Source organism: Anomaloglossus baeobatrachus, unplaced genomic scaffold, assembly GCF_048569485.1.
Source record: "Anomaloglossus baeobatrachus isolate aAnoBae1 unplaced genomic scaffold, aAnoBae1.hap1 Scaffold_4914, whole genome shotgun sequence".
NCBI lineage: Eukaryota > Metazoa > Chordata > Amphibia > Anura > Aromobatidae > Anomaloglossus > Anomaloglossus baeobatrachus.
In genome coordinates, this window is record NW_027444265.1 from 1 (window position 1) to 26,140 (window position 26,140).

The 26,140-nt window shown below is 44.0% G+C and overlaps 1 protein-coding gene across 1 annotated transcript; it reads right to left on the reverse strand.

Annotated features, from left to right (window-relative positions):
* Window positions 1–5,003: 5,003 nt before the first annotated feature.
* On the reverse strand, window positions 5,004–12,293 carry LOC142282016 (inositol hexakisphosphate kinase 2-like). The gene is made up of 4 exons (XM_075332924.1): window positions 11,857–12,293; window positions 9,695–9,926; window positions 6,581–6,753; window positions 5,004–5,206 (listed from the first exon to the last, which is right to left on the reverse strand). The coding sequence occupies exons 1-4, from the start codon at window positions 12,056–12,058 to the stop codon at window positions 5,019–5,021; spliced, it is 795 nt and encodes a 264-aa protein (XP_075189039.1). The 5' UTR covers window positions 12,059–12,293; the 3' UTR covers window positions 5,004–5,018.
* Window positions 12,294–26,140: the final 13,847 nt, after the last annotated feature.

Genomic DNA, 26,140 nt, shown 5'->3' on the forward strand with positions numbered 1-26,140 from the left:
GACACTCCCTGAGCAGAGCACCAGGTTAAGAAAATCTTCCACGTTCTGTGGTAGATCTTAGCAGAAGTTGACTTCCTAGCTTGTCTCATTGTGGCTACCACTCCCTGGGATAATCCTGTTGACGATAGGATCCAGGACTCAATGGCCACACAGTCAGGTTCAGGGCCGCAGAATTCTGATGGAAAAACGGCCCTTGAGACAGCAGGTCTGGACGGTCTGGAAGCGACCACGGTCGGCCGACCGTGAGATGCCACAGATCCGGATACCACGATCTCCTCGGCCAGTCTGGGGCGACGAGTATGATGCGGCTGCAATCGGATCTGACCTTGCGTAGTACTCTGGGCAAGAGTGCCAGAGGCGGGAATACATATGGGAGGCGGAAGTGCGACCAATCTTGCACCAAGGCGTCTGCCGCCAGCGCTCTTTGATCTCGCGACCGCGCCATGAATGCCGGGACCTTGTTGTTGTGCCGAGACGCCATTAGGTCGACGTCCGGCACTCCCCATCGGCGACAGATTTCCTGAAACACGTCCGGGTGAAGGGACCATTCCCCTGCGTCCATGCCCTGGCGACTGAGGAAGTCTGCTTCCCAGTTTTCTACGCCCGGGATGTGAACCGCGGATATGGTGGATGCTGTGTCCTCCACCCAATTCAGAATGCGCCGGACTTCCTGAAAGGCTTGCCGGCTGCGCGTCCCTCCTTGGTGGTTGATGTATGCCACCGCTGTGGAGTTGTCCGATTGGATTCGGATCTGCTTTCCTTCCAGCCACTGTTGGAAGGCCAGTAGGGCAAGATACACTGCCCTGATTTCCAGAACATTGATCTGAAGGGTGGACTCCTGCTGAGTCCACGTCCCCTGAGCCCTGTGGTGTAGAAACACTGCTCCCCACCCCGACAGACTCGCATCTGTCGTGACTACTGCCCAGGATGGGGGCAGGAAGGATCTTCCCTGAGACAATGAGGTGGGAAGGAGCCACCATTGCAGAGAGTCCTTGGCCGTCTGGGAAAGAGAGACTTTCCTGTCTAGGGAAGTCGTCTTCCCGTCCCATTGGCGGAGAATGTCCCATTGAAGTGGACGCAGATGAAACTGCGCAAAGGGAACTGCTTCCATGGCTGCCACCATCTTCCCTAGGAAGTGCATGAGGCGCCGTAAGGGGTGCGACTGGCCCTGAAGGAGCGATTGCACCCCTGTCTGTAGGGACCGCTGCTTGTTTAGCGGAAGCTTCACTCTCGCTGCTCGAGTATGAAACTCCATGCCAAGATACGTTAGTGACTGTGTCGGTGACAGATTTGACTTTGGAAAGTTGATGATCCATCCAAAAGTCTGGAGAGTCTCCAGCGTAGCCTGTAGACTGAGTTGGCATGCCTCTTGAGAGGGTGCCTTGACAAGTAGATCGTCTAGGTAAGGGATCACCGAGTGTCCCTGAGAGTGCAAGACTGCTACCACCGCCGCCATGACCTTGGTGAAGACCCGTGGGGCTGTCGCCAGACCAAATGGCAGAGCTACGAACTGAAAATGGTCGTCTCCTATCACAAAACGTAGAAAACGTTGATGTTCTGTAGCAATTGGCACGTGGAGATAAGCATCCTTGATGTCTATTGAGGCAAGGAAGTCTCCTTGAGACATTGAGGCAATGACAGAACGGAGGGTTTCCATCCGGAACCGTCTGGCGTGTACATGTTTGTTGAGCAGTTTTAGGTCCAGAACAGGACGGAATGAGCCGTCCTTTTTTGGCACCACAAAGAGATTGGAGTAAAACCCTCTCCCTTGTTCCTGAAACGGTACAGGAACCACTACTCCCTCCGCTCTTAGGGAGTCCACCGCCTGCCGCAGGACATCTACACGGTCTGGGTGTGGGGAGGTTCTGAAGAACCGAGCTGGAGGACGAGAACTGAACTCGATTCTGTACCCGCGCGACAAAATGTCCGTCACCCACCGGTCTTTGACCTGTGACATCCAAGTGTCGTAAAAGCGGGAGAGCCTGCCCCCGACCGGAGATGCGGAGGGAGGGGACTGGAAGTCATGAGGTAGCCGCTTTGGAAGCGGTTCCTCCATTTGCTTTCTTGGGGCGTGAATGAGCCCTCCAGGAATCTGAGTTTCTTTGCGTCCTCTGAGTCCCTTTGGACGAGGAGAATTGTGTTTTGCCCGAACCTCGAAAGGACTGAAACTTCTGCTGCCACTTTCTCTGCTGAGGTTTGCTTGATCTGGGCTGGGGTAAAGAGGAGTCTTTACCCTTGGACTGTTTAATGATGTCAGCCAATGGCTCGCCAAACAGTCTTTCTCTAGACAAAGGCAAGCTGGTTAAACATTTTTTGGAACCAGCATCTGCTTTCCAGTCCTTTAACCACAGTGCCCTGCGCAAAACTACCGAATTGGCAGACGCCATTGAGGTGCGGCTGGTAGATTCTAGGACCGCATTGATAGCGTAAGACGCAAACGCGGACATCTGCGAGGTAAGGGACGCCACTTGCGGCACCGCTGGATGTAAGATAGCATCCACTTTCGCTAAACCAGCTGAAATAGCTTGTAGCGCCCATACGGCTGCGAATGCTGGAGCAAACGACGCGCCGATAGCTTCATAGACAGATTTTAACCAAAGGTCCATCTGTCTGTCATTGGCATCTTTAAGTGAAGCGCCATCTTCCACTGCAACTATGGATCTAGCTGCAAGTTTGGAAATCGGGGGATCCACCTTTGGACACTGGGTCCAGCGCTTGACCACCTCAGGGGGGAAAGGATAACGTGTATCCTTAGAACGTTTAGAGAAACGCTTTTCTGGATGAGCATCGTGTTTCTGGATTGATTCTCTGAAGTCAGAGTGATCCAACAGAGCACTTAATTTACGCTTGGGATAGAGGAAACGAAATTTCTCCTGCTCTGCCGCTGCCTCTTCTGCTGAAGGGGTTGGGGGAGAAATATCTAACAGCCTATTGATGGCTGAGATAAGATCGTTTACCATGGCGTCCCCATCCGGGGTATCCAGATTGAGAGGGGTTCCAGGATTAGACTCCTGATCACTCTCTTCAGACACATCACAGGGAGACTGATTGCGCTGAGACCCTGAGCAGTGTGATGACGTTGAGGGTCTTTCCCAGCGAGCCCGCTTGGGGTGGCTGGGGCAATCATCTGAGTCATCATACTCATCCTGAGAGGCCGGGGACCCCCTTGCAGTCTGGATTAAATCCAACTGCGGAGGGTTAGAGGACATAGACCTCGCCGTGTCCATAGACTGAGCCCCAGGCATGGATTGCAAAGTTTCCAGGATTTTTGCCATAGTCACCGACATATTAACCGCAAAAACTGCAAAGTCTGACCCTGACACCGGGGCAGGACTTACAGGCGTCTCAGCCTGGGTCACTATCTCTCCTGACTCCGGCTGGCGAAGCAGCACCGGATCTGAGCATTGCACACAATGGGGGTCTTTGGAACCTGCTGGTAGAGCAGTCCCACAAGCAGCACACACAGTGCACACAGCCCTAGCCTTGGCAGCTTTGCGTCTTGTGGATGACATGCTGCTGCTTCCTCAGAGCGATCTGGGGTATTCAGCCAGGAAGCGACCTTACAGTGCAAGAAATCAATAAATCTCTATGTCCAGTGACACAATACACTAACATACACTGAGGCACTAGAGGGGCCAGCTGAAAAGCCGCTTACCGCCCGCTAAAGAGCGGGTGTGTGGTCTTCCAAAGCCCCTCAGTCTAGGTCTCCCAGAGCCTTGCGTCCTTCTTCCAGCCAGCCATGCATGTAATGGCTGCCGGCGTCCTGAGGGAAGAAGGGGGGCGGGCCCTGGGCGTTCCTGACCAAGAGCGGGAAGCCTGCTCCCTCTGTGCCTAGTGTGAGGGCTGGAGCATGTAAATCAGGCTCCAGCCCTCCTCGCTGCCGTGAAACAGCGTCTCTCCCCTACCCTGATTGACAGGGTGGGGGCGGGAACGATCGGAGCTGCCGGCGTCCTAGGCCCAAAAGCCGGGGACTAGAGTTATAAACGCCGCCGCCGTAAAAGCGCGGTCGGCGTATCCCCGGCGCACCACAAGTCACAGCAGCGCCGCCCGGTCCAGTGAGGGTCGGCGCTGCGTTCCCAGAACACAAAGTCCCCCAGATGACTGTAGGAACACCAGCTCAGTGTACGGTCCCCGGCGCACTACAACACCCAGCCAGCCCGGAGTGTGTCTGTGCCTGCCGGGGACACAGAGTACCTGTATGATGCAGGGCCCGGTCCCTGATGGTACTCCTGCTCCGTATCCATCAGGTTCTGATGGGTCTGTGGATGGAGCCCGGCGACAGAGCTTTGAGGCCGGCAGGATCCCACTTCCACAGAACCCCCAAGGGGATGTGGAAGGAAAAACAGCATGTCAGGCTCCAGCCCTGTACCAGCAATAGGTACCTCAACCTTACAACACCATCCAGGGGTGAGAAGGGAGCATGCTGGGAACACTATATGTGTCCTCTTTTCTTCCATCCGAACTAGTCAGCAGCTACTGCTGACTAAAATCTGTGGAGCTATGCATGGAATGTCTGACCTCCTTCGCACACAAAGCTAAAACTGGAGTACCCGTGATACCACGGGGGGGTATAGCCAGAGAGGGAGGGGCCTTGCACTTTTAGTGTAGTGCTTTGTGTGGCCTCCAGAGGGCAGTAGCTATACCCCAATCGTCTGGGTCTCCCAATAGAGCGCTGAAGAAAGGGTAATTGTATTAAGGGACAGTAGAAGACTCACAAGGTAGAACAGAGCTGGTAAATTTTGCAGCACAAGAAAACCAATGGATTCCACGAACGCATATTAAAATCTTAATGACCTTCCCTATTTACAGAGACTAAATAATTGCTCTTCTCATATCCAAGCTGCCATCCGCCCTGCACAAACATTGCTAATTACTTCTGAGATCCTCCTCCAAAGCAAAGTTCTAATCAATTGTTTCACGCTACTACACAAACACACCGACTCTATGACCTATAAACAATTCTGCTCTCCTCCCAACAGGGTCTTCATTTATCGCCTTGAGCAAGAAGCCGTGCAACTTTAAAGCCTCACCTGCATCCCGCACACCCGGACCCCAATAATGGCAGACGTGCTTTGCTGACACTTCTGGATTTGATTGGCTTTCTTTTCTTCCGATGCGTCGTCACCATGCTGCCGCGTTCCCATCTTCAGATCCAGGACACATGGTACCTGGTACCGACACGTCAGGTTTTCCAATAAGATAAATTCTGACTAGTTAAGGAAAACACGCACGGAGCTTAAAATCTAAAATTAGCAACGTGTAAATGACTGTAAACTGAAATCAAGAGGGATTACTATATACAAGAAAATAAATAGTGGATGGTCAGGTCACCGCCCTGCTGGGCATTACAAGACATCACCTAAGGTTACCGTCACACTTTAGCGACGCTCCAGCGATCCCACCAGCGATCTGACCTGGTCAGGATCGCTGGTGCGTCGCTACATGGTCGCTGGTGAGCTGTCAATCAGGCAGATCTCACCAGCGACCAGCCCCCAGACAGTAGCGACACGTGGAAGCGATGCTGCGCTTGGTAACTAAGGTAAATATCGAGTAACCAAGCAAAGCACTTCGCTTGGTTACCCGATATTTACCTTGGTTACCAGCGCACACCGCTTAGCGCTGGCTCCCTGCACTCCTAGCCAGAGTACACATCGGGTTAAGAAGCAAACCGCTTTGCTTATTTACCGGATCTGTACTCTGGCTACGTGTGCAGGGAGCAGAGAGCCGGCACTGGCAGCGTGAGAGCGGAGGACGCTAGTAACCAAGGTAAATATCGGGTAACCAAGCAAAGGGCTTCGCTTGGTTACCCGATATTTACCTTGGTTACAGCTTACCGCAGGCTGCCAGACGCCGGCTTCCTGCACATTCAGATCGTTGCTCTCTCGCTGTCAAACACAGCGATGTGTGCTTCACAGCGGGAGAACAACGTCCAAAAAATGAACCAGAGCAGTGTGTAACGAGCAGTGATCTCACAGCAGGGGCCAGATCGCTGCTCAGTGTCACACACAGCGAGATCGCTAATGAGGTCACTGCTGCGTCACAAAAAATGTGACTCAGCAGCGATCTCGCTGTGTGAGAAGTACCCCTAAGACAGTCATTTTTCTTTTGCCCCAAGGTATCTTTTCTGAAGGTTACATTAAGGAGAAGCTGTAATCTTTGTCCTAGTCAGAGAACAAGATGAGCATTTGATGCATTTAGAGTTAATCCGCTTTCACTTCCTAGTACAAGGCTAATCATCAGACTGCCTGAGATATGATAAGCTTAGATTAAACTGACTGCAGTGTCTCCTTTGCTAATGGCAGGTAACCTCTGCTACGTCCTACATGGATGTCAACAGCCCATTGCTATGTTTTGAGGAATATGTCACAGACACCTGAAATAAAAATTTGCACAGTTTTCCCCGTCAGGAAGCCATGTGCCAATCAGTGGAGCTTTATTTGTCAAGAGCACGGAGTATAAGAGACCCGGATGTAACCACCATAATGGAAACATCTGCTTACACGATACAAAGCTAAATTTATGGGTGGTCTATAGTGTTTGTGCCGTCCAGCAGCACCGATGCATTGGTAGTAAAGGATACTGTACTGGTTCCTGTGTTTGGCGTTCTCTTTCATGCGCTGGAGCTGTTGCTGGTGACATCTCATACTCCACGGGTTGTGCTTAAATTGTGAGCTGACGTTCCCTTTCTTCTCCACGCTGTAATACAAGACTTCAGATTTCTTTAACCACTCAAATTCTTCTCCTAATTGGTGGCTGATGAGAGAAAAGCGAGATGAAAGTTACATTGAATGGTAAGAATATAGACCATTTACCATCAGCAGGATAGACAAAGCATCAAACTTGTGAGCTCTCGCTCTCCTTAAGGACAGGGCGATTTTACTTTTTTGCATTTTCATTTTTTCTCTTATTCCAAGAACCTTAACTTTTTTTATTTTTCCATCAATATAGCTGTATGAGCACTTGTTTTTTTTATTGGATGAGCTGTACTTTTTAATGACACCATTTTTACAGGAGGAGTTGTACTTTTGAATGACACCATTAGTTTCATCACATGATGTAATGGTAAGGGTGAACAACATTTAAAGTGTACTGAGGTAGCAAAAAAAAGTGAAATTCTGCAATTTTATTACTTATTGTTTAATTTACAGAGTTTTTACCATAAAACTAACCAGTACGGTTATGGAGATCCCAAACATGTATAGTTTTTGTTTTATCTAAGTGATGGGGGGGGGGGAAAAAAACAAAAAAAACAAAAACAGAAAATTTTGGAGTGTCACAACTTTGAGAGGTGTAACGTTTGCAGTGTTTCGGATCTGGGGCTGTGTGAGGGGTTGTTTATGGCACCATGAGCCGATGTTATTGATATTATTCTGGGGTATATACGATGTTATTACAGCGGCCAAAAAAACAGAAATTTTGCAGTTTGGATAATTTTTATAGTTACGCCGACTTCCTGCTTAAATAGTCAAAGGCGGGGAAGAGGAAACCAGCACTTAATGGTCACGGGGCCCACGTCTCACAATGTCCCGTGGGCCCTGGGAACGCGACTTCAGACATCGCTGGGACCAAGACTGCCTCAGAGGGGAGTATAGACTTATTTATTTTTCTGAGGCGAACAAGGGGAATTGAGAAGGGGTTGTCCAAGTAGTGGACAATCCCTTTAAGGCTATGTTCACACACTGCATCTTTTCTTAACCACAAAGATGCAGCATTTTTGGCCCCAAAAAAAACGCACCCGCGGCAAAAACGCATGCGTTTTGACGTGTTTTTACTACATTTTGCCCAAAGCGTTTTTTTAAAGTCAAATCTATTGACTGGAAGGGCTCAAAAACGCTGGCAAAAATGAAAAAAGAATTGACATGCGGCATCTTCAAAAACACAGCCAAGATGCAGCCAAAAAAGATGCACTGTGTAGACCGCAAAATAGAATCTCAGATTTTGCTGGGAAAAGGAAAGGCATGCATTTAGGTACATCTTTGTGACCTCAAAAACGCATCAAAAACGCAGTAAAAGATGCAGTGTGTGAACATAGTCTAATATTGCAGGCTCAAGTCCTCTAAGGGGACCTTAGAGGAATTGAGCCTGCAATAGTCTAATCACTGCTGTATGTAGAAGAAATCACAGTCTCCTATGGTTGCCAGCCATGGACTTGTTTTCAAAGGACTATGAGAGGACACAGAGGAAGATAGACACAGGGGTGTTCAGTTGACCCCTAGCTGTCATGACACATTGCATCCCCTGATCGCGTAGCGTTAAATATCACGGTCAGAGATTGAGCGTCGCTTCACCGGCGGCTGTTAAGAGGCAGATGAAGGCTGAATAATTCAGCCTCCATCTGTAAGGAAAGATGTGGGCTCGGTGTGCAAGCCAACATCAAAGGCAAGGAGGAATCTAATGACAGATATAGTACATCATTAGTCACAAAGGGATTGAGAAAGTTTGATTTATATAAAATATTGTTTACGTATCCTTTCCATGTCAGTGTTACATGGGTTTATTTCTCCCCCAGGATTACAGATGGCAGGTCTAATGACCTCAACTAAAAGCATAATGGGGGATTCTAATGATCTGGTTCATTGAACCCACAATTGGGCCACGACTTACTGCCAAAATATGGGACCTGAAATGTGTCCGTATTACACCGATATGCAATAGTGTTCACACTGAGTTGCGTAGGTCATGTCATATATATAATATATACCTCAAAAATAGGAACAGATCTTAGCACAAAGGAGAAGGGAAATGGTCCCTTGTAGACAGGTTTCGCTTCTCCATTGTTGCTGGGGTCGTTTTTTAATAAAAAAAGATTTGAGATGCTCTTAAATGGGACATAAAATAGGGAAAAGAAAATAGAACTAATAAGCAATCACAAGCATTGTAAGCCTAGAGATGAAAGCATGATCTGACCCGCTGTTTAAAAAGAAATGTCACCAGGCTACTTGATCCGACAACAGCATGAAGTGAAGGCAGAGACCCTGATTCCAATAATGTATCACTTAACTGGGCTGCTTGCAGAAATTTTGATAATTTCACCATATCTGCTCATCTCCCAGTTCTCTAAATGCAGAGATCCGAATAACCCTGCCCATACCACTGATTGGCATCTTTCTGTGTACACTGTGCATAGGCAGAAAGCTGCTAATCAGTGATGGGGGCTGGGTTATACAGAGCTCATGAATACGGAGGACTACATGGCAGCCGGTTACCACTGATTGGCAGCTTTCTGTGTACACTGTGCATAGGCAGAAAGCTGCTAATCAGTGATGGGGGCTGGGTTACACCTACTGTCTCCTCCCCATAATCCTATAGAATGTAAGCCCGCAAGGTTAGGGCCCTCTTCCCTCTGTACTAGTCTGTCTATTGTAACTTGTATATGTATATTGTAACACCTTCTCATGTACAGCACCATGGAATTAATGGTGCTCTATAAATAAATAATAATAATGAATATGGAGGACTACATGGCAGCCGGTTTAAAAGTCCTCTAGCGAAGATCTCCTGCTGGAAAAAAAACTAATTTTAATCAAAACTACAGCAAGCAGCCCAGTAAATGTCAGATCACTGGAATCAGGTTCTATGTCTCTGCCTTATACTGATTTCAAGTTTGGTGTCAAAAACTTGTGACAGATTTCCTTTAAAGTCAGATTGGCTTGCTTGTAACTACCTCTTTGTCCTATAAGTTTCGGAAGCTCACCTTTTCATTTTCTCTTCTTTCCTATGTTGTCGGACCCTTTCTTTAGTAGTGAGGTTATCGTTCTCCAACAGAAGACCTTTCTTGTTAGACCACCTGAGCAGTTTGCTTTTGGCCTCGCTGCAGTCCGACATGAAGTCGACATTCTCCAAGTTGTCTTGGTCCCGGTTTAAAGGGTAGGCAATAAGGCATAGATTCCCATCTTCATCTTCTTCAAAGCTTACAGATACCACACCTGCAGAGGCAGAGACGAAGGTCGGTTTAGAAACAAGAATTGGAAGGCAAAACGCAAGAGAACACAAGGTGACGTCAAGATCTGTGTTGTATCTTACCCAATCCTTAGCATATATCTTGTACCAGGCCAAATCTCATCTGCCAACCTAACAAATATCAAAACAGCTAAACACAGGGCATGCCTGACATAGAAACAAATGTATATATAATTTATGTCAAGACCCGTTATTTTATGGATCGGTTTCACTAGAGCGACACAACACTGACAAAATAATAACAGGAGACAATTTCAATTCACCAAAAATATTTATTGGAAGAAAATAAATATTCTTTATTGATTGCAACCGAGAAAAATGAAGATGTAAAACAATTCTTATTTACATCTTGGCAGTGAAAACACCAGATGTGTTTCCATTATGCAAAAAGCATTCAATATCACAAAACTATGAAGGAAGGGTTCAAGGCATTTGATTAGGAGATGAGCAAGCAAAGCAAAATAAAAAAAAAAAAAAAAGAAAGCAAACGACACAAACAGCACAGCGGACGCTACTTGAAAAGCTTCGGATCTGACATCTTTGCCTTTGGTATGGTATTTAGACCATTTGTGCTATTACTAATTAGGAAGGATACTTGAGTAGCAAGGCAAATGTAATTGTTCCTGGTGAAAATCACTTTCTCTTGTCTGCTCGTATCAGTCTCTAATGCACTGATAGCTGAATAGTCTTTAGCAATGCTTCAGCTGATTTCCAGGAGTGCCATAAAGAAAAAAAAAGTCCTCATAGTCCTGAACTGTGCCTTATTCCTAGAGGCATCGCCCAAGCTCCTTCGGGGCAGCAAGGAAGCGCAGCAGACAGATCTAGAACTTTTACGGGACCTCGGATGGAAGTTAGCGCAGCACAGGGTTTGGACAGTCTTTGCTTTGAAGCATAAAAATATAAAAAAAAGGATACTAAGAGGGTAAAAGAAGGATGTGAACTAGTAAACTTCATCTCCAAGGGCACTTACTGCATAGCAACCGTTGCCGTTTGCCCACCCTCCGCCACATTCAAAACTAACGCAAAAAAAACCCAAACAAACAAACCAGAAGCAAAAACAACAAACAAAACGATACATTGCTCATAAGGTGAAACGTAACATTTCTTAGAAAATCTGCTTAATAGTTTTGCAGGATTACCACTTTACCTGTCGCGTACGGTCCCACATCTTATTTTGCATCCTACCAATACCTTTCACTTGCAGTTAAACCCAATTACTTAGGAACAAAGAGTATTGACTCAGGAATGTAATGCCCTTGAGAACCAGATTTCCGCTTGCATATTTCAGGTGACTCATTCCAGTGTTTAACATAACCCCTTAATCCAAAAATAAAAAAAGTTTCATTTCCTGTGAAAGGGAAAGCTCGCGGAACATATAGGAAGAGTCTGTACACATTTCTATTTCCCGTGACTTTTTTCCCCTCTCGACATCTTAAGACAGGTGATGATCAAACAAGTTATATATTTTTTTTTTACCCCAAAATTTAAGAAAGAAAAAGTTTAAGAAGAGAGAAGAGCAAAATACGGAGAGATAAAAAAAAAATAGGCAAAAAAATAAAAAAGAAAAAAAGTCAAGAGTCTATATTGGACCAGGTGTCTTTAAACACTGGTCCTCTTCCACTTACCTACAGGAGTCTAAGGGAGACTTAAGGCCACAGGCACAGCTTTGTCTAAACTCTAATGCTTTTTAGCCGGCCAAGAGACCCCATGGTGATCTCCGACACCCGCCTCACAGCCCGTCCCTGACAACATCAAAATATGTGGAAAAAAAAAGAATAATTCCCACAACTGCTTCTGAAGAAGAAGAGCTTTAGGGTAGACAAGTCAACGAGACATTTGTACAAGACGTCAAAAAAAGGAAGCGTCCCCCCCCCCCACAAAGAGTCTAAGGCTTACCTTTATATTGAGGTGTAAATTTTCGGATTTCTGCAGGGAGCGTTTCATAGAACAAGTGCTCCCTTTGAATCAGGGGCTTACAGATGGTCTTCTCGTTAAAGCGAAGGACACAAGAGTGTCCCCCGACCTGGTGTAAAAAAGGCTCGAGCAGAACTCCCTTTGCGTAGTGCTCCACTTCCATAGCTCCGAATGCTGGGCTCATCGTTACTGCACATTAGAGAATGCACAACGGCTCGTACAGATCTGTCCTGTAAGACGGCTTACCCGGTCTCTGTTAAAAGCAAGATGCAAAGAAACAAGATATCCTTCGGTTACACCAGGGCAAGACAGTCCATGCATGTATTAAAAAAAAAATCTCTTCAAGGAGTACAATCCACAGTGTCTCTCCTCCGCCAGGCGAAATCCTCAACTGAGATCTCAGGCGTACAGCAACGAGACAAATAGAGTGATGTCACATAAGAGAAGAAAAACAAGCTTGTCAACCCCTCCTGCCAAGACGTCCGAGCCAATCATAAATGTATCTGGGAGGATCCCCAGCAGACAGGCAGGAGAGACAAAAGAAGGTGGAGCGACAACCCTGCCGCTGCTGTTCTCAGCTGTTTTGGTCTTTCTGAGCCACAAAATACTGAACTGAGAACAGCAGCGGCACACACATAAGGACAGCGAACCTGCCCTAAATCATGCATATTACACAGCAATGATAACCAGTGCATTCAAAGACATTCCGGCAACCATTACCCATATAGCTGTCGACACAAAACCCTTTATACCAATAGACCTCTGTGGTTCTGGAAAACTACAACTCTCACCATGCCAGGCAGCTATTCCAGTACTTAAATATTGTGCATCGTATAGTTAACACCTGCAACTATAGCAATGAAAGGATGTAAAGACACGTTTTCGACCTGCCTCAAACACGTGAACTGCACTGCATGTCATTATACAAGAAAACATCAGGATTTGTCCATGATTCAGCTCCCGACTGATTTATAAGAACGCACATATCGAATTGGTCGATTGACAGGACAGAGTTCACAAAAACATAAATCTTTGTACCGTGTTAGCCAGTGGAGATGAAAAAAAAAAAAAAAGTTTGTTTAGAGATATATTATATATATATATATATATATATATATATATATATATATATATATATATATAATTATACATTTTATTATATATATATATATGATACATTAATATATATATATATATATACACATATCTATATCTCTATATATACACACACACACATATACATACATATATATATTAGATAGATATATATCTACCGTATATATCTCTGTATATCTATAGCTCTATCTATATCTATACACACACACACATATATATATATATGTATATATATATATATATATATATATATATATATATATATATATATATATATATATGTGTGTGTGTGTGTGTGTGTGTGTGTGTGTGTGTGTGTGTGTGTGTGTGTGTGTGTGTGTGTGTGTGTGTGTGTGTGTGTGTGTGTGTGTGTGTGTGTGTGTGTGTGTGTGTGTGTGTGTGTGTGTGTGTGTGTGTGTGTATAGATATAGATAGAGCTATAGATATACAGAGATATATACGGTAGATATATATCTATCTAATATATATATGTATGTATATGTGTGTGTGTGTATATATAGAGATATAGAGATATATATATATATATATATATATATATATATATATATATTAATGTATCATATATGTATAAATATATATATATATATATATATATATATATATATATATATATATATATATATATATATATATATATATATATATATATATATATATATATATTAATGTATCATATATATATATATATATAATAAAATATATATATATATATATATATATATATATATTAATGTATCATATATATATATATATATAATAAAATGTATAAATATATATATATATATATATATATATATATATATATATATATATATATATAATAAAATGTATAAATATATATATATATATATATATATATATATATATATATATATATATATATATATATATATATATATATATATATATATATATATATATATATACATATATATACATATATACATACACACACATATATATACATATACAAAGAGATGCATTAGGGTCGAATCCCATGAATCAGAACATGCAATTAATATTACAGGTCTCGGGCACTAGGGGGAGCTCTATGCTGCATTATAATCAGCGGCTCTGCCTTTGTTTACTCTCGTTTGTATAATACTCTCATATTACGGCCATTTTTTTCCCTGTAAACCAACATTGGAAAGGACAGGGAACATCTCAGGTTATTTGCTAGTCATTTCCATTAAATTTGTTTCCTCCACATGAGGAGTTTTATCTGAATATTCCTTATTCAGTGCCTACCAAAACAATTGCTACAATTTAATTATGGGCCTCTGTTAGTGAATAGAAAAAGAGTCCACATAGAAGCTAAAACAAATGAAAACACTCTGAGAACAAAATGACGTATTTCAAAAAAGAAGAAAAGGCAAAAAAGCAAGACCTGAAATTCAAGTGTCTTTTCCCGGTAGGGAGAAGTAGGGAGCAGACCTTGGAAGGATAGGTGAGGAAAACAGAGCCGCACCCCGGTGATTCTCAGATGAGCTCATTAACAGATTCAGGATGACGCGACACTCTGGAGATTTCACAGCACGCTTACATATAATAATAGAATACAATAGCCACTTGTTATTACTTTAAACTGCAGCTTCACTTTGGAGTACTCTTTTCCCAAAAAGAACAGAATGTATAGAGTACAATTTTAGTCTCCAACTACATTTGGTTCTGATCACATCATGATCACTTCCTCCTCTGTGCGTACATTCATGACCAAAAGCTGAGACTAAGGGGTACTTTACACGTTGCGACATCGCTAGCAATTGCTAGCGATTTACAGCGGGATAGCCCCCGCCGCACATACGATATGTGGTGATTGATTGAACATAATCGCTACGGCAGCTTCAGACGCACATACCTGGTTGGCGACGTCGCTGTGACCGGCAAACAATCCCTCCTTCAAGGGGGGGGTGCGTTCAGCGTCACAGCGACATCACTAATCGGCCGGCCAATAGAAGCGGAGGGACGGAGATGAGCGGGACGTAACATCCCGCCCACCTTCTCCCTTCCGCATTGCCGTCGGGACACAGGTAAGGAGTTGTTTGGTGCTCCTGCGGGTTTACACACAGCAATGTGTGGTGCTGCAGGAACGACAAACAACATCGTACCGACATTATGGAAATTAACGACGCTACACAGATCAGCGATATTGTACGCTTCTGTGCTTCTTCATCGTCGCACCTAGGATTTACACGTTGCGATGTCGCTACCGGCGCCAGATGTGCGTCACTAACGACTTGACCCCGACGATACATCGGTAGCGATGTCGAAACGTGTAAAGCCCCCCTAAGGCTACTTTCACACATCCTTTATTTTTGCCATCAGGCGCGATCCGGCAAAAAAACTGATGCGTCGAAAAAACGGATCCGTCGCATCAGGTTTTTTTCTCCATGCGTTCCTTCCGTTTGACAGATACGTTGTGATACTGAGCATGCTCAGTTAAAAAAAAACGGATCCGTTGTTGGATTCCGTAATTTGCCGGAGGACGACAGATACGGTGCCCATAAGCTTCCATTATACAACATGCCGGACGGCACTGGATCTGGCGTGGTCCAGTTTTTTGCCGGAGACAAAAAAAAATGTTGCATGCTGTGCCCTTTCCAGCAACCGGCCGAAGACATTTCGCCGGATGCTGCATACAATGCAAGGCCAAACGGCACTAATACAAGTCAATGGGGAATAATACTGATCCGGCGCTGGATCCATTTTATCCGCATTTCGCCAGATTGTGCCCGACGGCAAAAAACGGATGTGTGAAAGCTGCCTTACACAAATTTTGGTTTTCATACATTTCGTTGCTTCAATGTTTTTCAATCTTCGGGTTGGATGTTTAGTTGAAGGTTATTGAAGTACAATTATATTGTCATAAGCTTTTATACTTTTATTGACTAATACATCAAGTTTACATAAAAAAAAATTAAATTAACTCCAGTGCTGACCCTGATTTCGCCGGACTTCTGCCCTTCGCCCCACAGCTGGATATTGCCTTCTGGCCAGATCCTGACCCATTCTTGTCTCATCAGAGCTCAGAGTTTATGACAATTTGTGTTTTTTTTTTTGTTCTTTTTGAGAATTGACCACAGGTTCTCAATTTGATTGCGATCTGGGGAGTTTCAAGGACAAAGTCCCAAAATTTCAATGTTTTGTTCACAGAGCTACTAAGGCTACTTTCACACATCCGGTTTGAGCTCTGCGGCTCAATCCGGCTGTGAAAACTATGCAACGGATGCGGTGAAAACACCGCATCCTTTGCATCAGTTTTTACATGCGGCAGGTCCGGTTTTTTCCGGTTGCGGCATGCTACTGAGCATGCGCAGTGGAAAATACCGCATGCGGCGACCAAATGCGGTTTTTTCCGCATCGCGCCGCATCCGGCCTCCATAGGGATGCATTGAAAAATGCGCCGCAGCGGCCGGATGCGGCGCGATGCGGTGTTTTTTGCCGGAGCAAAAAACGTTGCAGGGTACGTTCGATCCGGCCGCCGCATCGGCTAAATCTGCCGCATGCGGCAAAAACCGGACCGAACGCAAGCCCCTACGGCACAATGCGGCACTAATGTAAGTCAATGCAAAAAAAACCGCAATCGGCGTTACAAAAGCCGGTTGCGGTTTTTCTGCAGAACGCCGTATTGTGCCGCAGAGCAAAAATCCGGATGTGTGAAAGTACCCTTAGTTATCACTTTTGCTTTATGACATGTTCTCCAGCATGATGGAAAAAACATCATCACCACATTGCTCCTGGGTCGTTGGGAGGGAGGTTGCTCTTGGAGGAGGTTTTGATCCCATTCATTATTCGTGGCCGTGTTCTTGGAAAAATTGTGAGCGAGTCCTCTCCATGGATGAAAAGTCAAGACATGAGTGGTTTCAGGACTTTATTGCTGGTACACACAGGACTCCTAGTGGCCTTCATCTTTCCTTATTCTTCCAGTTGTCCCAAGTAGTCTGAAGAGGGCTCCAGGGATAACTTTACTCCCTCCTCTGCAGTTCAATCACTGCAGAATTATCTGTCTGTCCTTAAGGTTTTTCATGTAGAAAAGTGGCTTCATTGCTGTCCGCTTTGCCACCAGGCCATCCTCCAAAAACCTTCACCTCTCTGTGCACACACATGCACTGAGCCTGCGTGATGCCATTCCTGGACAAGCTCAGCACTGCTTATGAACTAATCACATAGCAGAATTCTCTTTAATTATGGTTCTGGCACTTGCTAAACTTTAATGGGTGATCTGAATTATTTTTCTTAGCAATTGAACCACTCTTTTTAAAGTGGGTTTTCTCTAATTAAGTTAATTTTCATGGTAAGGAATAACTTTGCAACTTTATCTGATCCCTCTTCAGGACAATCTAAAGTTAATAGAAATTGCCACTTTAAAAACTGAAGCAGCAAACTTTGTTAAAACTAAGATATGTGTCAGTGTCAAAACAATATTTGTAGCCATGACTGTATGAGTACATGTATAAAATTTTCTGACAAGTATTCCTCAGGGTATCCATTGACATTAATGGACCAAAAAGTCTAAAAGCATATAATTCTGACTACATTTGACCTTTATTCTGGAATTGACTTTGCAAGTGCCAAAAAAAAATAAAATCACAAAAGTGACAATTGTTTTCACACTAGCATTACTAGTGTGATGCTCGCATGACACTCGGCTCACGCTGACAGTACAGCAGAGCCGAGTGTCATGCGAGTGTCCCTGCGACTGAGGTCCAACTGTGCGAGCGGACCTCAGCTGCAGGGGGCGGACCGGTGCTGAGGAGGGGAGGGAGGGATTTCTCTCCCTCTCTCCTCCGTAGCCGGCTATTGCGATTCTCACCCTGCACTCGCATTACACCGATGTACTGCGAGTGCAGTGCGATTTTTCTCTCGTCCCATAGACTTGAATGGGTGCGAGAGAAAAAGTCTCGCATTACAGTTGCAGCATGCGGAGATTGTTTTCTCGGTCCGATTAGGGCTGAGAAAATAATCGCTCATGTGCGCTGACATAGGCTAATATTGGTCCGAATGGAATGCGATGATTTATCGCACCGTTTTTCTCGCCGTGTGGCCTAGCCTTACTGCTTTATAGAAAATGTTGAATTATACAAAGGTTATACATTTAACATATACGGTAAATGAAGAGTACATTTACCTACGATTTGGTATTAGAAAAAAAAAAAAGGTTTAACTCTTCAAAAGCCTCACAGCAAAGTATAAACTAGCATAATGGCCCCAGATAATAGCTTCATTTTGTCTACATTTTAAGTTTATGCTCTACACATATGCCACACTACTCTGAGAATTTCTATAGGCAGCAACAGAAAGCGATGAAAGTTGAGAACCTATAACAAATCAATAGGCTACCAGGCTCATGGAGTTTGCTACAAAAAATAACAAGTGCAAGATTTATTAGGCCGGAGTGCAAGATTTATTAGGCCGGAGTCACACTTTAATCGAGTGGTATCACCAACACAGCCTGCCGCTCTCCAGACAGGAGCGTGCAGCTGTATGCTCCTGTCCGGAAAGCGGCAGGCCGTGCCAGGTGATGCGTTTCGGATTCTTGCGCGAGTCACACACAAGTGTGACTTTGACCTTATAGAAAGCCTACGGCAACGTTCCCTCAATCAGTGTCCTTGAGTTTTTGATGTTGCAGAATTTCTACACCATCTCCTCACCTGGTTTTTTTTTTTGCATTTTTGCCATTGTGTTTTTATAGTGTTTTTGAAGTTGCGTTTACTGTCTCAGTTTGGTGTGTCATCCTTTAAATAAAGTGGTTGCATGTATGTTATTTACCTGCGGAATATCCACATCTAATGTAAGTCTATGGGGAAATTCTGCACAGAAAATTCAGCGTACCTGCAAGGTAGATAGATACGCTGCATCTTGAAAAAACGCACCTCAGGCGAATTTACACAGCGTAAAAAAGAAGCACAGTGGATATGAGATTTCTAATAATTCCATCCACTTTGCTTGTGCTGTAAAACAACGTGTTTTTCACGGAGTGAATATACACAGCATAAAAAACGCGATTAAAATTGATCATGAGCATATATCCTAAAGGAACCAATGATACAATTATCACATTATTTCTGACCTCTTCTCTCTAATATATGGAAATCCAGTTGCTTTGGACATAACGACACGTCAATATCCCTTCCTCATTAGTAGTCTCCAATGTTTGCTGAACTACAACTCATCGTAGGCGTATATTGTCTGTGACAGTAGTAGTTGCTTTTACCACAGACTGGAACTCCATCTTGCACACAAGCTAATTACCAGCGAGAAAGACCTATGCATCCAGTTATCCGATGAAGAACAGCCTCAGCTCCAGAATACTTGTCTTCCTCTTCCAGAGATCATTTCTGGGGATAATCTGTACAAAACCCCATGATAAAACCTAAAAAGCTTGTCTGGAAGTCTCCCAGCGTCACAGGGAGGCTGTCAGGAGAACTTGGCCGCCACAAGTAAACAAATCTAATTCACGTAAAGGCTTTGAGATGAACAACATCAAAAGAGGCCGGATTATGAGGCCATGTAACCAGACCATTTTAGGCACATCTGCTTTCAATTTGTGGACATGTGAGATTTGTCTACATCATCATCATGCAACATCAGCATACAAGAAACGGGCAAACGCTGCGAATATACTTCGCAAACACATCTAAATGCTCAAGAAGTAAACGCCCTACAGTGAACGGCCTACAATGCAAAACAAAACAGGTTATGGCCACTAATGCCGAGTAGTGGACCAACTCTCTCAAACACAATCATTACATATATGTAATTATTTTTTTCAACTCTTGGACAACCCCTTTAGAGGGCTGCCTAATACACAATTTCATCAGTTTTCACTGCAATTTAAAACATGTGTGTGGCTTAACTATTTTAAAGGGAACCTGTCACCACTTTTTTGGCGTATAAGATGCGGCCACCACCACTGGGCTCTTATATACAGAATTCTAACATGCTGTATATAAGAGCCCAGGCCGCTGTGAGCACATAAAAAACACTTTATAATACTTACCCAACGGTCGCTCGGTTAGCCAGATGGGCGTCTCCGTAGTCCGATGCCTCCTCTTTTGGCCATATTCGTCCTCTGACTCCTCTGTGCATGACGCGTCCTACGCACGTCATGCACCGCGGCTAGAGGAGGAGGACGAAGATGGCCGAAAGAGGCGGCGCCGGCACAGGAGACGCCCATCTGGCCAACCAAGCGACAGTTAGGTAAGTATTATAAAGTGTTTTTTATGTTCTCACAGCGGCCTGGGCTCTTATATACAGCATGTTAGAATACTGTATATAAGAGCCCGGTGGTGGGGGCCACAGCTTATGCCAAAAAATTGGTGCCAGGTTCCCTTTAAGTCCTATAGAAATAGAATAGTAGTAACAAAGTTGCCAAAAACAAATCCACTAGGTGTCGAATTTTCAATAATCCGCCGGGCGGGAGCAACGCAAAATGTAACGTTTTTCTGGCCGTCAAAATTAACGTGCCGCGCAGGAATCCGTCAAGCTTGTAATGGATACCTATGGTGCTGGATTCCGTCATGCTCTACTGAGCATGCCCAGCATAAACACAAACGGATCATGACTGATCCGTCAAAAAACGGACGCATAGCGGATGTAACGGACGCGACGGATCAGTTTTTTCACAGGATTCCTGTGAAAGGAATCCTGTGAAAAACACATCCGTTGCGTCAGTTGACATCTAAAAAACAACTGATCCTTTGCTGACGGACCTGACGGATTTAAAACAACGGAAATGTGAACCTAGCCTTAAATGTTACATCTGAACAAATTTTTTGTGTGAAGTGGGTGGGAAGTATTAAGAGTTAACAAAAATGCCACAATCTATACTGCAAAGCGTGTGCGATTTCAGCCTCAACCAGCCCAAAAAATACACTAACAAATTTTAACCCAAGTGTTTCTTCAACCATTAACTGTTTTCTCTCCATAATGGAGTCTGAACTAGGCCATGACCTGCCATATTCTAAGGTTTGTAACAAGGATTTACAGTTAGAAACATTTCTTACGCAAGTCATTCAGCGTCCTCAGCTTTTTCAATGCTTCCAATTTATATAATGTATTGAATGAGACTTCCCTGTCGTAATGGATAACTGTACACTGGAATCCTCACAATGGCTTTATGTCATCTCGCGGTAATACAATAGACCGACGTCATACAAAACAATATTTTTTATTCTAGTAGCAAGCATAAAAATACCTCCCAACAGGTTGCTGACACATTTTTTGCCTGACATGTAACACACAAGACTTATCTGCAAAATAATAATACCTTGTGAGCAATCACGTTATAATACACCGCACGCCTCAAATATGAATTTCTGACTATCCAAGGCCATGGAATTACCACTGGTGGGCACCCATACCGTTCTATAGCCAGATCACCATCCAATCAGGAGACAAGCAGCGCTGTGATATCAGAGGTCTGCTGACTGTGACATCACCGTTTCACAGTGAGTCAATGTCATTCCATACAGTTCATGTCATCAGTATGGAATAACAGTCATGATGCTATCTATCGATCTCTTACGCTCTAGTGATATAACACAAATATTTTACTTGTCAGGGAGTTTCTAAAGTTGCGTAGATAATTATGCTGGGTAAATATCACCACTATGGACAAGGAGGGAGGAACAATCGTGTTTATTATCTGTAGTGGCTGCACTACGCCTTACAATGGGTGCAGTTTGGATATCTGCCAGTATTGGGACATACCTGTACTTTATGAAGTAGGATATATACACACAGTATGCCCTGATATAAGTATATTCTCCAAGAACAGAAACTGCATTCTTCACATTGATCAACCATTTCAAACCAGTCATATTTTAGTTGCTTAATTGGTTTGTGCAGCTAAATGGATATATTCGGAAGCCACGTTAGCACTTAGCGTAAACGCTGCATATAACAGTTCCTGCAAAGTGGTTGTAATTCAATGAAAACTCATGTCCACCGTTTGTTTAACCCTAAAACGTGCAACCATAGAAATCTACCATAGAAAACAAGTGACCTAGCAGGCCTGCGAGGCCCCAGGTATGCGTTCTAGGGTTAAAGAGCCTGTAGAAATGTTCCTGTTTTGGTACATCTTTTTCCCTATAGGCTTCTATGGAGAGACAAAAAAGCCATTGCGTGTTAAAGTTCTAAATTCCAGCGCTTCGCCAATAAAGAAAATTGGTGCATCAAAACAAGGAAGAATCCATAAGAGACAGGCAGCAAACAGGCAATAACCAGGAGAGACTGCTACTGCGTATTTTGGAGCAAACGCAGCAGGGAAAAAAAATAAGTAAAAAAAACAAAAATCAAAAAGAAGTGTTTTGTTCAAGAAACATGGCCTAATAATGAGTTATAATTAGCGTTGCTACAGGTATGCTGAAAAGCATGGGAAATTACAGGTAGAAATGGAAATCTTTATGCCAGGGTTGGAAAAGCATTTTTTATCGTTAAAAGTTTGCTTATATGTAAAGAAAACCACCCACAAGCAAAAACTGGTATATTTAATAAAAAAAAAAGAAAATGAACTTTAGTCGTTCATTACCTTTTTAATCAACTACTGTGTTAGTCTGTGCCTAATTTCTGCTAACCACTTGCACATATGAAAGCTGCCTCTAATCACTGGCCCAGTCACCATCGCTACTGAAGCCAGTGAGATTACCTGTATTGGTGACGTGTTTGGCCCGCTCCAAGAAGTCATGAAACTTGCTGGGAGGGAGTAAAATTGATAAAAGGTTAATTTATACTATTTCTTCCTCGTAGGAAATTGTCTTAACATACCATAGAATGCTTTTAAAAAGTAACCTGTTAACAGATATGGTGACTATAAGCTGCAGCCACCACCAGTGGGCTCTTATATACAGCATTCTAACATGCTGTATATAAGAACTGAGGCCGCTGTGTAGAACGTAAGCGGTGGCCACAGCTTATAGTCACCATATCTGGTGACAGGTTCACTTTAAACAGCCATCTAGGAAACCCCCCCCAAAAAAAACCCTTATAGCTTTAATAACAATTCTACAGGAAGAAATAAGGCTTCAAGGGGATGTCCACTACTTGGAAAGCCCCTACTGATTTTTCTTTTTTGCCCCTGTAAAAATAAATAAGCCTATACTGAACTATACTGAACTCCCCTCCTGTGCGGCCGCGGTTCCAGAGATGTCTGAAACTGCATTCCCGGGGCTTACGTGACATTGTTATGACATGCGGGCTCCGCGACCAATCAGTGCCTGGTGTCTGCCTTCCGACATTTGAGCAGGATGCCAGCGCTGCAGTGTGAAGGAAACCGGAGCCGATTGGTCGCGAGGCCCGCGTGTCATAACGTCATGTGGGCCCCGGGAACGCAACTTCAGACACTGCTGAAACCGCAGCCGCACCAGAGGCAAGAATAGGCTAATTTATAATTATGGGGGCAAACAAGGGGAATGAGAAGGGGTTGTCCAATTTCATGAAATAAATAAATAAAATAAAGGAATTTAATTTTCATTACAAGCTCATAGCATATTGAAGACTTATCTATTACATAGGTCATGAATATGAGATCAGTGGTGGTCCGTCCACTGTTCAGCTGTTATTTGCTTTGGAAGTGGATGGATGTAAATAAACACTGATTGAAGTTTGAAAGTGCAGCTCAATTTACTGTGTAGTGGCCACTGCCAGGTACTGCAAAACAGCTAGGTTCAAAGTGTTTATAAATGGCGGCCAGGAGACAAAAACAGCTGATTTGTGAGGATAAGGGTGGGGGGGGTGGGGTGGAGGGTTGGGGAGTTCAGACCCTGACAGATCTCAAATTAATGACCCATCCAAAAGGAAAAAATACATTTCAGCAACAAACCCAAGCATACACTTACTCCCATACAGATCAATTTTCTGCTGTTCTTGTTTTCCTACATGTTTACAGCTCTGGCTGCTGGGATACAGAGCTGTCAGAACCAGTTCTTAACTTGCGCTGATGTACTTGTACTCTCTTGGGACTATATGATCTGTGTCCATACAAGAGCTGCTTCCTACAGTGAATAACACATATGGCCATCCCCTGACACACTGGTGTGAAAAAACCTGTAGATAAAGTAATGATGGCTATGACACTTTCTACCTGACAGGAGGACTTGTATGAGAGCGATAAATAGTAAATAAAATTGTATGCGCCTAAAGAAGTTGGATAAGGATGGCCTACCCTTAGGATAGGCAATTAATATTGGCTTGGTGGTGGGCCGACACCTGATAGAGTCTGTCAAAATAGAAATCCCATTAAAGGGAACCTGTCACCACTTTTTTGTCGTATAAGCTGCGGCCACCACCACCGGGCTCTTATATACAGAATTCGAACATGCTGTATACAAGAGCCCAGGCCGCTGTGAGAACATAAAAAACACTTTATAATACTTACCCGACGGTCGCTCGGTTGGCCAGATGGGAGTCTCCGATGTCCAATGCCGCCTCTTTCGGCCATCTTCATCCTCCTTCTGACTTCTGTGTGCATGACACGTCCTACGTCATACACACTCGCCAGTCCTGCGCAGGCGCACTACAATACTTTGATCTGCCCTGCTCAGGACCTGAATGCCGGCGAGTGTGGATGACGTCGGACGCGTCATGCACCGCGGCTAGAGAAGGAGGACGAAGATGGCCGAAAGAGGCGGAGCCAGCACCGGAGAACGGAGATGCCCATCTGGCCAACCGAGCGACCGTTAGGTAAGTGTTATAAAGTGTTTTTTATGTTCTCACAGCGGCCTGGGCTCTTATATACAGCATGTTAGAATGTTGTATATAAGAGGCCAGTGGTGGTGGCCGCAGCTTATATGCCAAAAAAGTGGTGACAGGTTCCCTTTAAAGTCAAATCGGATCCTTTGGGCACCAGAGATGCCCATCACGTGATGGGCCCAGTAATATTGGCTTTGCATTTTTTTCCTTTTAAAACATGGAATAATGTAAATATGAGCGTAGATGTTCACACAGTCTAGAGTGGGGTTGTTTAAATTCATTTTTTTATTGCTATATTATACAGCCTGGAAACTGGGAATATTTCGATAATTGTCAGGTACCAGAGCTCATACCTTTTAAAATATGACACAGACTAATTGCACACCTTGTTTAGTTAATGACTGCATGAAATACTGAAGTTACTTCCTTCTGGGTGTAACAATAACTTAATGCTTGTCATCTGCCGACAACATAATGCGCATGGCCAGCTATACTACCAAGCAATGAACATCTATATCTCTGGTCCTGCTAGGGCACAATGGTAAGCACTTAGGCTGCTTTCACACTTGCGTTGAACGGCATCCGTTACATTGCGTTGTGTGACGGATGCAACGGATGCGTTGCATATAGTGGCACAACGGATGCAACAGATCGTACAAAAACACAATCCGCTTTAGTTTTTTTTTTTCTTGACTTGACACATCTGGGCATGGGCAGTTGTGTTAACAGAATCCATCAATGACGGATTCTAACGGAATCCGCCACGCCACCATAGGCGTCCATTATAAAAACAACGGACGCCACCGGAATCCTGCTGGTTGCATTTTTTTTGACACTCCGCCAGGCGCAGAAAAACTCTACATGTAGTGTTCCATCCGCAAGGCAGATGCAACGCAGCGTCGGCTAACGGATGCACCGCAAGGCCATCCGTTGCTATCCGTAGCTAATAGAAGTCTATGAGGAATCAAACGGTTTCCTGCAACGGGTACCGTAATTCCTCAAGGCGGCGGATAGCAACGGATGCCGTTCAACGCAAGTGTGAAAGCAGCCTTACTATGGTAACATATACAGTACACATCATGCTTTGGATTAGTTGTAAAATAGGCCTTTACAGCTATTCTTCATAATTAGCAACTATTTTCAGTATGGGATTAGCAATCAATACTTACAATGTAGACAAAATACTAAACTGGTTATGTTTTTAGCAGTAGGATGACATCTATATAAATGGCAATGGCTTTCAAAGCGGCAGGGACAGTGTTACATTTTCAGCCAAGGCAAGGAGGACTAAAATAAAACCTTAGCAAGGCGATATTACATCAGTATTGCTCTTGGCTAAACAATGCATTGGGATTTGTATCTCATTAACAGTCAGTGTGGAGATAGCAACCCTAACACTTTTCACCTTGAGAAGATATTTTTCTTTACAGTCGATCTC